The sequence below is a fragment of the Leptopilina heterotoma genome, unplaced genomic scaffold (assembly GCF_015476425.1).
Source record: "Leptopilina heterotoma isolate Lh14 unplaced genomic scaffold, ASM1547642v1 Lhet_380, whole genome shotgun sequence".
Lineage (NCBI taxonomy): Eukaryota > Metazoa > Arthropoda > Insecta > Hymenoptera > Figitidae > Leptopilina > Leptopilina heterotoma.
The window spans coordinates 92,107-107,286 of record NW_025111055.1 but is presented as its reverse complement, the minus strand read 5'-3'; the positions used below and the strand labels follow the sequence as shown (position 1 = coordinate 107,286).

The following is a 15,180-nucleotide window of genomic DNA, read 5'->3' as shown; positions in this document are numbered from 1 at the left end:
TTTTTATTATTATATCATTTACAACATTATTTTGGAAAGTCAACTTTATTTTGTTAAGATAAATCACAAAAATTGGATGTAAATACTTTGAGAGATCCTTAATTTAATAGATCACAGAAAGTAGTATCCTAACAATATATAGATGCATCAATTATATTTCACACTCGATGCTAATCCTTTTTTCTCATTTATAGAAAACAAACAAAAAAATCGTTGTGCTATAATTATTTTCAATTTTAGAGATTTAAAACTATCTTCATAAACTTAGGATAACATTCAATATGCATCAAATTGTAATTTAGAGATCTAAAAACAACTGTCAATTTACTTTACAAATTGATGATAATTCTCCTCTTATTCAATACTTTAATATATTATCTCAAGTGAATTAAATTAAATAACGACAAACAACAAATGATATTCGGAATTAACGTAAATATTATAATCTAACTAACAACATAACAGAAATTTAAGCCAATTATTAAAAAACTATCATTATTAATAATGATAATACTGAACTTTGCAAACAAAATACTTTTTCTTCAAGTAGCTAAACACTTGAAAAATATTATCAATTATCAATAATCAATATTGATAATATTTGAATTTGAAATCATTATCAATAATGAAAATGTTTCTAAAAAAAGAAAGAAAATTAGATAGATACATACAATAAAGATCTACAAGTACTATACTTGTAACTCATTTTCATTTTTCATAATAATCCTCTAAATCTTCTAATATAGCTCGTCATCACAATTATATCTAAAAATGTTTAATTGCACTTATATTTTTAGCAAGACTATCTAAATTAAAAGAAAAAAAATCGAAATTTTAATATAATTAATCTTACTTTTTTTTCTTTTTAAAGTCTAATCTTTGGACTGTGTGAAATATGAAATTGCAAAGTTTTTTGATATGCAATAAAATTAAAGTGAGAGAACAAGTTTTTTTTTTTTTGGACGATAAAAATTCATTGCGTGCGCGCAATTCCTTATTGATAGAACGATAATTATGGATATAGCTAAGTCACTTTTTTCCCCTATTTCTTTTTTGTCTTTAAGGAAAAAGTTTTGTGTGAACATATTTAGAATTTCTAAATTCTTAGTACGACGTGTCTCTGTATTGTTGGTAATTATTTGACCCACCGTAGCCTTGAAAATTATAGCTTTGTCCGTAATTTTTTTTCGCATTGTTGTCATATCCTGTATTTGAATATGTTGGCTTGTAATTATTGTAATTGGATCCAGTGAATGTGGTGGCTGGTCTTGATTGATAGGAATTCCCACCACGATTACTTCCGCCTCCTCGACCTCTATTGCCTCGTCCTCTTCCTCTACCATCGAATCCTCCACGTTTGCTGTCACTTTCTTTGAATTGCGACGAATTTCCTCCAAAGCGTTTGTTAGCTGAAAAATTGTTTTTCTTTAGTTATATTTTTCAAATATTATTTTTACAAGACTCGAAGCAGTGAAAGTATTTTAAAAATACGAAATTTATGGACTAAAAATGAAAAATTATACGGACCAATTCAATTACTGACAAAAATATAACCAGTCCGAGGCAAATAAAAGAACACTTTACTTAAAACTAAAAATTAAATTTTTCATAACATATAAAACATGAAGATATCGATAACTCCGAGTCTTCGACTCGGAGTGATCGATTTCTTCATGTTTTATAATAATTAAAGATGGCCCAGTGAAAAAATCATTAATATTATATTATTACAATATTATTACCGTAACTTCTTCAAAATTATTTTCATCATTTCAATTCAATTATTATTTACTAGAATTTTTAACTAAAATTCTTCTTTAAATCAATTATTTTTTAATAATTTTCGGAAAAGTTCTTTGGAAATTTTTAAATACATTTGTTTACAATATTCAATTTTACAAAACTTCAATTACTCCTAAATTATTCAATTAAATGCATATTAAAAAATAAAAACTCCAATTAATATAAAAAAATGCAATTAAACTTCTTTAAAAAAATTAATTTCAAAATTCAATTATTTCTGAAAATTCAAGCTATATTGCTTTTAATATTCAATTACAATCTAAAATTTTAACTGAAATTCATTTTTAAAACCATTTTTAATAAAAAAATTCTAAAAGAATTCAATTATTTAGATACATAAATAGTTTATTAAATAATTAAATGTTTCTTAAAATTCCTTTCTCTTAAAAAATTTTATCAACAAATTTTTAAGAAATTGATTTTTTTCGACGAATTTTAATAAAATTTGTAACAATAATTACATTTTTTTGAGAAATTTGATTAAAATTGTATTAAAAATAATTGAAATTCTGCGATGAGTTTAATTATTTATGAAAATAGTTGAATTCCTATGAAATTTTTATTATTCATGAAAATAATTGAATTAAAGTGAAAAAATTTTTTAAATTTTATAAATAATTGAATTCCTGTGAAATTTTTATTATTTATTAAAATAATTGAATTATTGTCAAGAAATGTATAAAAAATTTGTAAATAATTGAATTACTGTGAAGAAATTTATCAAAGAAATTGTAAATAATTGAATTATTGCGAAAAAATTTATAACAAAAATTGTAAATAATTGAATTATTGCAAAGAAATTTATAAAAAAAATTGTAAATAATTGAATCCTTGGAGAATTTTTATTATTCATGATAATAATTGAATTAATGTGAAAAAACTTTTAAAATTTTATAAATAATTTAATTCATGTGAAATTTTTATTATTATTTACGAAAATAATTGAATTATTGAGAAGAAATTTAGAAAGTAAATAATGGAATGAATGTAAAGAAATTTATAAAAAAAATGGTAAATAATGGAATTCTTGGGGAATTTCTATTATTTATGAAAATAATTGAATTATTGTGAAGAAATTTATAAATAATTAAATTCCTGAGAAATTTTTATTATTTATGAAAATAATTGAATTACTGAGAAGAAATTTATAAAAAATTTGTGAATAATTGAATTATTGTGTAGAAATTTATATGAAAATTGTAAATAATTGAATTATTGCGAAGAAATTTATAAAAAATTTATAAATAATTGAATTCTTGGGAAATTTTTATTATTTATGAAAATAATTTAATTATTGTGAAGAAATTTATGAAAATTTATAAATAATTGAATTCCTGTGAATTTTTCATTATTTATAAAAATAATTGAATTTCTGCAATAATCTTCAACTTCTTCAAAATTCAATTTTTTTAAGTGTTTTTGACTAAAATTCTTCTATAAACCCATTAATTGTAATAATTTTTGAAAAAATTATTTGAGAATTTTTCAATTTATTTGTTTACAATTCAATTTTACAAAATTTCCATTCTTCGCAAATTCTTCAATTAAATATATATTAGACATATTAGAAAAATAAAAACTTCAAAAACTTAATGTCAAGTAAAATTCAAATAAACCTTTTTAAAAAAATTAATTCTTCTACACAATTTTTAGTTAAAAGTATGAAAAATTCAAATTTTCAAAAATTTTAATTTGAAACCTTTTCAATGTTTAATTATTTCTAAAAATTCAAGCTAGAATGCTTTTAATATTCAATTATAATCTAAAATTTTAGCTAAAATTCCATTTTAAATAAATTTTTTTTAAAAATTTTTTATTTTTAAAAAATTTTAAATAATTGAATTCTTTTGAATAATTTTAATAAAATTTTTAAGAATAGTTACATTTTTCGAGAAATTTTTTTAAAATTATATTAAAAATAATTGAATTCCTAAAGAAAATTTTATTATTTACGCAAATAATTGAATCCCTGTAAAAATTTTATTATTTATGAAAATAATTGAATTATTGCGAAAAAATTTATAAAAAATTTAAAAATAATTGAATTCCTGTTAAAATTTTTATTTTATGAAAATAATTAAATGTTTACGTAGAATTTTATTAAAATTAGTTTATAGTTTAAATAATTGAATTTTTTTGGAAAATTTTATTAATATTAATTTATTAATTCAAAATGGTTGATATTGAAAATTATTGAATTTGAGGAAAATTTTTGAAAATAATTGAAATTTTGCCAAGGATTTTATGAAAATTTTTGAAAATAATTGAATTTCGGATAAGAATTTTGTCATTTCTAAAAATAATTGAAATTTTGACGAGAATTAAAAAAAATTTTAAACAGAATTGAATTTCTGCGAAGAATTTGATTACTTTTGAAAATAATTGAATTTCTGCAATCATTTTTAATTTTTCTGAAATTCTCCAAATTATATCTTACAATTTACGAACTTTTCGTTCTTTTTCAATCAAATTAATGACTTTACGGACTTTTTTTTTTTTTTTTTTTTTTAAAAACTGACTTTTACGGTCTTGAAACAAATTTACGGACTTAGTTCGAGCCCTGTTTATATTATAATAAATGTGTTACCTTTGTTACCAGAAGTGGATTTCGCCATTTCTGCCATTTCGCTCAATCGGGGATTAATACTTTGTCCAGCTTCTCGCAAAACTTCTATTAAATCACCAGCATGCCTCATATTTTGAGTCGTAAAGAAAGCGTACGCCGTTCCGGTTTGATGCTTACGACCAGTTCTTCCAATACGATGAATGTAATCCTCCGATGACGATGGATAATCAAAATTGATCACATATTTTACATCATCCACATCTGTGAAAAAATCAAGTAGAAATAATTCGTAACAAACAAAACAAAATACTAAAATTATCAAAACAGCAAAGATTGCAGAGTATGCCTCATTTTAAATGTTCCCCTTTCATTAAGTGCTTTGGAATAGAGGCAGCATTTTACGGTTTAGACCTGCGTGCATTAATTTTTTATACTATGTCTGACTTAGATTATTAGAAAAAAAAAGTTATTTTTGCTATTGGCATGTCTTTAATAGATAATAAATAAGTGAAATATATTTTCTAGAAATGTATATTAGTTTTTAAATGATCGCTCTTGATACGTTAAGAAATTACGTTAAGAAATTACCTTAAGAGAAAATCATCATAATGTGGTAATTTCTTGGACAAAGAAAATGTGTACAGAGTACAGCTAAAGAAATGAAGGAAGAAAAAATAAGTCGTTTCTGCCGAAAATTGGCAGTACACCACTTTAAGGAAACTCTGTGCCTCTGAAAAAGAAAAACCACTTAACTGTCATTGCCTTTTTTTAGGTACATTTCTAGAATTTTTGCGACATGCAAGCAAACATCATAAGTTCAATTATTATTAAATACTAAAAAAATTTTAAAAAAAATTAACGAAGCAGCTTGAAGCAACTTGAAACAACTTGAAAATTAATCACAGAATCAGACATTAAGTTTTTTTAAAATTAAGTTTGGTTTTTGTTACTGAATTTCAATTTATAACGCATCACTGGCTAATCCAACAATTGTTGCCAATTTCCTATTTATTTCATTTGTTTTTTGTTTTTTTTTTTGTTCGACTTTGTTTTTTCTGTAACAAACCTAAACCCCTAGCGGCAACATCAGTCGCAACTAGAATTGCTGCTCGTCCACTGCGAAACTCGTGCAAAACATGATCTCTTTCCTGTTGATTCTTATCTCCGTGAATACTTAAAGCCGGCCATCCGTCACGTACAATATTTTTCGTAATATCATCAACTTTTCTCTTAGTTTCAACGAATATAATTGTCTTATTTTCCTGTTCGGTACTTATTTCTTGTAACAATCTTATCAATTTGAAATCTTTTTCCGATTCTTGACAGACATCAACAATCTGAATGATATTGTGATTCGCGGACAAATTCAGAGAGCCAATATTCAAATGAATGTAGTCGGTTAAAAATTCCTCGGCGAGATTTCGCACTTCTTTTGGCCATGTCGCTGACCACATTAAAACTTGTCTGTCCGGTCGGATTTGTCCTATTATTTTGCGAATTTGAGGCTCGAAACCCATATCGAGCATTCTGTCTGCTTCGTCTAGCACTAGGTACGTGCATCTGGGAATTAAACAAAAGTATTAACGAAAAGGAACTAAAAAGTATTACATTCATCACAGTATCCTTTTTCCTCAAAAAAAGTAAAAAGGGGGATTTTTTTCTTCAAAAAAGGGGACAAAAATTTATTTGTTTATACAACTTGCATATATAATTCCAAATTTTTGTCATATAGCTTCTATAAAATTTTTTAAAAATGATTCGATTATAATCAGAGTTGTCACAAAAATTTTTCCCTACCTAAGATCATTATTTTCTACTGTAAGAAATATTTTTACTGTAACTTCTTCAAAATTATTTTCATCATTTCAATTCAATTTTTATTTTCTAGAATTTTTAACTAAAATTCTTCTTTAAATAAATTATTTATAATTTAAAAAAAAAAATTCTGAGAATTTTCAAATGTATTTGTTTACAATTAAATTTTACAAAATTTCATCAATTATTCGTAAATTCTTCAATTAAACTATATTTTAAAATAAAAACTTCGAATAATTTCAATGAAACTTTTTGAAAAAAATTAATTCTACAGAATTGTTAGTTAAAAATATGAAAAATTCAGATTTTCAAAGATTTCAATTTGAAACTTTTTAAAAATTCAATTATTTATAAAAATTCACGCTATAATGCTTTTAATATTAAATTATTATGTGAAATTTTACATTCAATATTTAAATGTTTCTTAATATTGAATTCTCATAAAGAATTTTATCGACAAATAGGATAACTGTACCAATTGTCGAGGGTTTTAGGCAACATGTGACTTTGACATTTTTTTTCTCGGAAGTAAATGCACTTTAAAATTTGATTTTTGTATATTTGGACGAAGGATCTAATAATGTTTAATATTCATATTTATTTTTTTAATATAAACTAAATTGTTAAGCAAAAAATATATTTAAAAGTCAATCGAGCAAAAGCACCATTTGTCGATGGTCTTGTGCTAATTTCTCGAGGGTCTGTTCCAATTGTCGAGGGTATGACATTTTTAAACATACAACCCAATATAACCTAACAATTAACCTGTACAGATATTAGAAAATCGAGTAGATATTTATTTTTTCGATAAAAATATTATAGAACATTACCAGAAAACAAATATATTTATTTAACTATAATTGAATAATTTATAATATCGATATAAAACATTTTTATAGTAGATGATACAGGACAGAAAATTACTTAACTGTTTTTTAAACTTTTATAAATATAAGTTAATTAAATTTAATCAATTTTGTTAATCAGACATTAATTGAAAAAATAAATTAATTTAAGTCACATTAAATTTGTAAACGAATAAAATAAACTTTTATTACGAACTGTAAATATAATGGTTAATTATAATTAAACTATAGTACAAAATTTTTTAGTTTTAAATAATGCATTTTTTTATTAATTTTTTTTCGGTCTTTTTTCCTCGTTTTTTTGGTTGATTATTTTCTGTTGGTTGTAAATTTTTTGAGCATTTTTTTTCTTTTTCTCTGTACCTATAAATGTTTGGCATTTATGTTTGACGTTTAGTAAATAAACACTTAACCATCGATAAATGGTGCATCAGCGAAAAAAGTGACTACACCAATTTTCAAGTCATTTCCTCGAAAAATGGAACTGTCAAAAAAAAGGAACCAAATACCGATGATTTGCTTTTAAAAAATATTAAATATTTTTTTTTAACAAAAAAACATGCATACAAAATTAATTTAGTTCGTGTACAAAATTATAATAATAATTTTGTACACAAAAGTCATTATAAATACGTTTAATTTGCATTTATAAAAATCTGTTTTAATCAACCTGAAGTATTAAGAAAATGGAGATTCGTGTAAATTTCACAGCAGTGAATTATAATATTAATTAAATAATTATTTTAGTAGAATCGCTACGAAATTTGTATATATAAATATACAGTTGAAAATACAAAGATTATTTAGAAATTTTTTTTGTTCTTAAATATTATATATTATACTATTTATCTAAAAAAGAAAATTATTATCCTCGACAATTGGAGCACCCTCGGCAATTGGTGCAGTTACCCTATTTAAATAATTAAAATTCTGCGATGAGTTTGATTATTTATGAAAATAATTGAATTATTGTGAGGAAATTTATAAAAATTTATAAATAATTGAATTCCTGTGAAATTTTTATTATTTATGAAAATAATTGAATTATTGAGAAGAAATTTATAAAAAATTTATAAATAATTGAATTCTTGGGAAATTTTTATTATTTATGAAAATAATTGAATTATTGTGAAGAAATTTATAAAAATTTATAAATAATTGAGGCCTTGGATTCAATAACTCGCCCGACGCTCGGAGGAACGCGCAACTGCCAGTCAGTGAGCAGTGAGCGCCTCTGGGCCACTCACTGCTACCCGACTGGTATTAGCGCGTGCCTTCGAGCGTCGGGCGAGTTATTGGATCCAAGGCCTCAATTGAATTCCTGTGAAATTTTTATTTTTTATGAAAAAAATTGAATTATTGAGATAAAATTTTTAAAAAATTTATAAATAATTGAATTCCTGCTAAAAATTTTGTTATTTTTGAAAATAATTGAATTTCTGCGAAGAACTTTGTTCTTTATGATAATAATAATTGAATTTTTCTGAAGAATTTTATTTATCAAGACTTTTGTTTTTCATTATTTATGAAAGTAATGGAGTTATTACGAAGAAATTAAAAAGAAATTTATAAATACATAATTGAATTCCTGTGAAATTATTTTATTATTTATGAAAATAATTAAACTTTTGCGTAGAATTTTAATAACATTTTTTTTAAATAATTGAATTCTTTTGGAGAATTTTATTAAAATAGTAGATATTGAATATCATTAAATTTAGGAAAATTTTTGCAAATAATTGAATATTTGCCAAGAATTTCATTAAAATTTTTGAAAATAATTGAATTTCGAAGAAGAATTTTATTATTTATAAAGAGAATTGAAATTTTAACAAGAATTTCTTTAAATTTTTTAATATAATTGAATTTCTGCGGAGAATTTTATTATTTTTGAAAATAATTGAATTTTTGCAATCATTTGAAACTTCTTCAAAATTCAAATTTTTTTTAGTGTTTTTAACTAAAATTCCTAGTTAATTTCTTTATTTTTATTAATTAATTAAATATTATATATTAAAAAATTTAACTTATTTCAGAATAATTTAAATTTTAAAAATTTTTGCAAAAATTTAAGTTCTTTAGAATTTCTAATAAAATTCATTCAAAGTTGGAATTTTAAAAAATTTGAAATTAAAATGTTTTGAACTTCATCTATTTATGAAAATTGTAAACGCAACTATTTTAAAATTCAATTAATTTTCAACTGTATAAATAAAATTATTCATTAAATAATTTCTAAGTTATAATCTAAATCAAAAATAAAACTCACCGAATTCTATATAACATTGAGTTAAAATTTTATGATTATACTTTGAAAAAGGTTTCAAAAAAAGAAAAACTTGTTTATTTTTGATTAGAAAAAGGTGAAAAGGGGGACAACAAATTAGCAAAAATGGGGAAAAAAGTGACAAATCGTCAAAAAAAGGTGTAAAAGGTGATAAAATTGAAATAAGGGGACAAAAGGGGACCAACTGTGATGCCTGCTATTAATATAATTGTTTTGATTGTTATGATTTTATTACCTTCTTAAGTTAATATTTCCCTTTTCTAGAAAATCAATCAATCGTCCGGGAGTGCCAATGCAGATTTCGACACCAGTTTCTAAATCGTGAGCCTGTGGTCCCTTGGGTGCACCTCCGTAAATGCAAGTATTTCTCACTGACGCAGATTCGCCGAAATCGTTAGCCACTTCTTGGATTTGTTGCGCCAATTCTCGTGTTGGTACTAAAACTAAGGCAATTGGACCCTCACCTAAATTCAGCCGCGGTTGGTTAATTATGTGAACGATAGCAGGCAAAATGTACTACAAAAGAGAAAAAAATAAGATAAAATTTTAGGATTAAAGGAATTAGAAAGAAAATTGAAATTCTTACGCCAAGTGTTTTTCCAGATCCAGTCTGAGCGATACCGACGAGGTCTCTTCCACTCAAAGCAATTGGCCAACCTTGCGCTTGAATGGGTGTCGGTTGAGAAAATCCCTGTTTCCTTATTGCATCCATTACATAAGGCGGAAAATTTCCCTCTTCAAAGTACTGAATTGGATTTGGAATATTATTCCCTTTCACTATTATTTTTGCCTCTTTACGAAAATACTGGATTTCCTCTTCAGACCTAAAAATTATCACGTTAATTACAATATCAATTTACAATCGTAATTATATGAAATTATGCGTACAATATTAAAGACAATATGTAATATAATTAATATACAAAATAAATTATAAAAAAAATTATTTTAATTCGACACTTTGTGAAAAATGTTAGTTTATTGATACCTATTTCGCACAGACGGATGTTCACTGTAGAAATTAGTTCGTATCGTCTCCAAAGATCCTAAATCCCAATTTAATTTTTGTAGAGATTCTCCATGAGTTTTTGGTTTATTAATACCGCCACGATTTGATTGACTTGCACCTCGAGGATTGAATTTTCCCCTGACACCTCCACGACTGCTTTCGTTTCTGACATTTCGACCTCCACCTCGTCCATTGCCTCTACCTCTGCCACCTCGACTACTTCCTTGATTCCTGTTCTCGCGAATAAACCTAAAAAAACAAGAAAACATCGTTAATATTCTAAATTATATTCCAAATTCTATCGCAAAAACTTCAAAATTTTATTTTCAATATATTTTCATTAAATTCAATTTCATTTTTTATTTGTATAAAATATATTTATATTATTAATTATTATTATTATTTTTATATTTTTTACATAATGTACTGCAATATGGATTGTCAATTCGCAAAGAACGTGAGTTTCTAATGTTTATAAGCAATAAAATTTTTTACAATACATATTTTTCTTTTTAAACAGCTGACTTCCAAGTTATGTAACTTTATGGCCTGAACGTATATATACTTTGCAGATAAAGTGCAAGAGAGTGTATCAATAATATAATAGTTTGTGACAATAAACTATTGATTAGTGAATACGTAATCCAAAATTAAACCTATATACATGACAAGACATTAAAAAAATGGCCGATTTCATAAAAAATAACGCAACTTGATTGCAAACTGCAACTTGAATTCGCGACATTTTGAGAGAAGTTTTCATATTTTTAATCAAGTGAACAATGTCATTTTGTACTTACATGACGATTGGGAAAAATTCTGTTAACAGTCAATGAGCAAACACACCAAAGACATCAAGTTCAACACCCTCCTTTTCGTATTATAGGAAATCGATAATTATTGCTAAACGAATCCGAATTATTGAAATGAAAAATTTATTCACTTCACGATTATATTACGTCGTCAATTCACAACACAAAATCCACCATTTCATCGATATTTTACTTGTAAAATATGTAAATCTTGACTTGGAAATCGCCGGGTCATACAATGGCAGAATGGAAGAGACCTGTTCGAATAAATGAACATCTAAAAGTAGTTCCTATATGCGGTTACCATGACAACCGCGGAGGAATATAACTTTCAAATTGTTTGCAAAAAATAACTTTTTCTTTTTTACACTATCGAAAAACGTTTTTTGCCACTCGACTTTTACAATTTTTATTTTTTATTTTATCACAGGTTGTAAAAGTTTATATCAACATTGTTTATTGCATACAGGGGAAATATTTATTTGATAAAAAAAAAATGTTATTTTACGGCGCGCGCATGCTATCATCGGCGAAAAATTCGCAACTTTTTAGATAAATCACAGAAATTTCGAGTTATTTTGTAAATGTAATGAAAAAATATTTTCCTACATTACTTATTTTAAATTTACGAAAATATTTTATTAGAATTGATTAGAATAATTAAAAAATTGATCGAAATAGTTAATTTCTGTTGTGTTTTTCAAAATGCGCGCCAAGTTTCTATTGGTTGGTCACACTACGCAACAGGAATTTGCCAATGCAAACACTGCAATGGTTTATGCACCGTAAACGTCAGAGTTATGTTTTAATAATTAATTAATTATCTCCTTTATTTTGTAAATATCATTATTGAAAATCAATATGACAGAAGTGGTAAGTCTTCCATAATATTATCGAATTAAATCCGGCAAATAATTTTATCATCTTTATTTAAAATTTATTTTGCTCAAACCTAACCTAAAAAATTGTTTTTAATTCTAAAAACTAAAAATTTATTTTTGCAATTTATATACTTGTTTTCATGATAATATTAAATATTTATATTAATTTTTCAATATTTACTTATATATTGTTACTATTTATTGAATTTTCTATACAATATCAATTAATTTTTTCAATACTGTACTATTTGGGCGATTTAGAATATTTATTTTTAGTTTTATTTTCCTCTATAATTTTACTATAGTTTTTCAACTATTTTCAGTCTTCAAAAACTCTTCGAATTTTGCATTTGCCACCAACGCTTACCGACGAACGACGCGATGAATTACTTAAAAAGTTCAATGCAATAAAAACAAAGACAATAAGAAAATCGCCAAAGTTTACGATAACTTTTGCAGAATTTTTCTCTAAGGAAATTGCCACCGAGGCATTTCTACGCCTTCATCAATTAGAAGTAAAAGGTCATCGATTATCAATTGAATTTGCCAAGAAATCAATAAGTTCTGATTATACAAAGACTGATAGTAGTAAAAAAGCTGACGAGGAAGAGGTGAAGAAGGAGACTTCTGAAAAAGTGCATCTCGAAAATTTTCTTAAAAAATTAAACAGTTGGACGGGAAGCAATGTCTTTACTCAGCCACCTAATCCTAATATTACTTACAAATATCCTGCACCCACGAGGGAAACTTTATTGAGAATTGCGATTCAATTGATTAAGGAACCGATGTTTTACACACAGGTGAGTGATTTTGATTCAATTGTTTTTTTTGTAATGAACCTAAAAACGTTCAGTAAAATAAAAAAATGTACAATAAAGTAAAAATAATTCAATTTTACATTCGTAGGTATTGCATTTAATGAACAGAATGAATTTACCCCCGCCATTTGAGGAAATGGAACTAAATTTCCCACTACTAAAGGAATCATACAATGTGGAGCAGTACAAAAATATTTTTGGTTTTGAAGAAACAACTTCTCAAAATTTAGAACAACAGGAACTAGACGAAGTGGAAGAATCAGAATCGGAAATTGAATCCGAAGAGGAGCCAAGTGGAAAAATACAGAATATCATTCCAATGAAGAGAAAGAGGCCCTCGTCAACTAAAAGATTGAAAATTCCAAAGTTTGTGAATCCTAAAAAGCAACTCATTGCTGCTTCCACCTCCAATCAACGGCCATTGAGGCCAGAGGATTTATTCGAATCAGTAAACAAAAATGAACCGAAAAAACTTGAATTAAAAATAAGTGGCAATATGCCTTCATCTGAATCAACAACTTTCCATGTGAGCGATGTGCAAGAAGGAGGTTTTGGCCTCTTTTCTCCAGCTAATAAAACCGATGTTAAAACATCCGAAGATAGTGAAAATGCGCAAGAAACGAAAACGCAAGAATTTATCACGTCTGAAGAACTGGCAAATAATCGCATCACAGTGAAGGGTAAAATTTTTCTATTATCAGGGTGGTCACAAATTTCAGTTTATCAATTTCCCTGACAATCAGTAAATTGTTAGGGAAATTGATAAACTAAATTTTACTTAATTTTTAAATTATTAAATTTCATAAATTTGTCAGGGAAATTGATAAACTAAATTACTTAATTACTTGATTTTTAAATTATTAAATTTCATAAATTTTACCCATTTTCCGTAAACTTTCATATTTTTATATTTTCATATTTTTTAGTAAAATTTTTCTATTATCAGGGTGGTCACAAATTTCAGTTTATCAATATTCCTGACAATCAGTAAAATTGCAAAGAATTTTACTGTATTTATAAAAATAATTGAATTTTTGCGAAGAATTTTACTATTTATAAAAATAATTGAATTTATTCGAAATATATTAAAATTTTTTTTAGAATTTGAATTCTTTCGAGGAATTCAATTAAAATTGAATTCAATTTCAATTATTTTTAAAATTTGCAATTAAAATTCTTCAAAAGTTGATTTTCAAAAATTTTTATAAACGCTTTGAAAAAAAATCAATTACTTTCAATTAAATTTTATAAAATTTCAATTATTGAAACTTTTCTTAATTGTAAATTTCGAAAATTTAATTAGAAAATTTATTAATAAGTTGCATTTTATACTAAAAATTATTGCAATATTTGGAAGAAAAGTAAAAAAAGTCGTAATTTTTTTAAATAAGTCGAAAAAAGTCGAAAAAGTTATCCTGATTATTTATTTTTAAATTAATATTCAGTCTAAATAATTATTTTTGTTAATATCTAGTATATTTTTATCTTTCGTCTATTTTTAATTTTCGTCTGTTTTTATTTTTTGCGCCTCTTTTTATTATTTGTCTATTTTAATTAATTTAAATTGCACCGATTTAAAAGTTTTTACATTTGTTTTCAGATTACGATAAATTCACTGCGTTCAAGAATTATCATCCTGGAAAACCGTCGTGCCGTTTGTATATAAAGAATCTAGCGAAGCAAGTAGAGATTAAAGATTTGCACTTTATTTATAAGAAGTATGAAATCAAAGACTTAGTTACAGCTGAAAATCAATATAGTGTGCAACTCATGCAAGGAGGACGAATGAAAGGTCAAGCGTTCGTTACATTACAAAATATTAAACAGACTGAAATTGCTCTTGCTGAAACGAATGGCTATATTCTAAAAGACAAACCAATGGTCGTTCAATTCTCAAAAACAGTACAAACTTAGAATAGAAATTGTCTAAATATTTCTAATTTTCAATTTCCAATTATTGAAAATTTTTGCAAACCATGTAAAAAAATTGTACAGTTATTGTTTATATTTAATACTATATAAAATGTTTAAACTTTCAAAATGGAAGTAATAAAAATATTTATTATGTAAATAAGTATTAATTTTACCCTGATATCTTTTTTTTTAATAAAGTCGATAAAAATCTTTTTAAATATTTTTTTAATGGAAAATAATTTCAATTTAATAATTCAGGAATTTTTAACGGAGTTTTAGTCAAAAGAGTGACTGTATATTCAATTAAAAAACACAAGTACAAAAATCCGGGGAAAATGTGATTAAAAATATGGAAAAGAATAAATTTTTGGTGCAACTTTTTCACTTGGGAAAAAAAAGAGGAAATTAC

The 15,180-nt window shown here is 25.0% G+C and overlaps 2 protein-coding genes across 3 annotated transcripts; one reads left to right on the top strand and one right to left on the bottom strand.

The window, feature by feature from the left end:
- Positions 1-16: 16 nt before the first annotated feature.
- On the bottom strand, positions 17-11,596 carry LOC122505947 (ATP-dependent RNA helicase dbp2-like). 2 transcript variants are annotated; one of them, XM_043617851.1, is made up of 7 exons: positions 10,765-10,909; positions 10,326-10,595; positions 9,924-10,161; positions 9,573-9,853; positions 5,436-5,929; positions 4,391-4,630; positions 17-1,409 (listed from the first exon to the last, which is right to left on the bottom strand). In XM_043617851.1, coding segments are annotated over exons 1-7 (1,830 nt in total). In that variant the 5' UTR covers positions 10,767-10,909; the 3' UTR covers positions 17-1,104. The 2 variants fall into 2 exon arrangements, with proteins under 2 accessions (XP_043473786.1, XP_043473785.1); XM_043617850.1 differs by lacking the exon at positions 10,765-10,909 and adding an exon at positions 11,147-11,596 and having other exon boundaries at positions 570-1,409.
- A 280-nt stretch (positions 11,597-11,876) lies between these two features.
- On the top strand, positions 11,877-14,897 carry LOC122505948 (RNA-binding region-containing protein 3). The gene is made up of 4 exons (XM_043617853.1): positions 11,877-12,031; positions 12,363-12,839; positions 12,946-13,537; positions 14,458-14,897. Exons 1-4 carry the CDS (start codon positions 12,020-12,022, stop codon positions 14,769-14,771), a joined length of 1,395 nt encoding a protein of 464 aa, XP_043473788.1. The 5' UTR covers positions 11,877-12,019; the 3' UTR covers positions 14,772-14,897.
- The last annotated feature ends 283 nt before the right edge of the window (positions 14,898-15,180 follow it).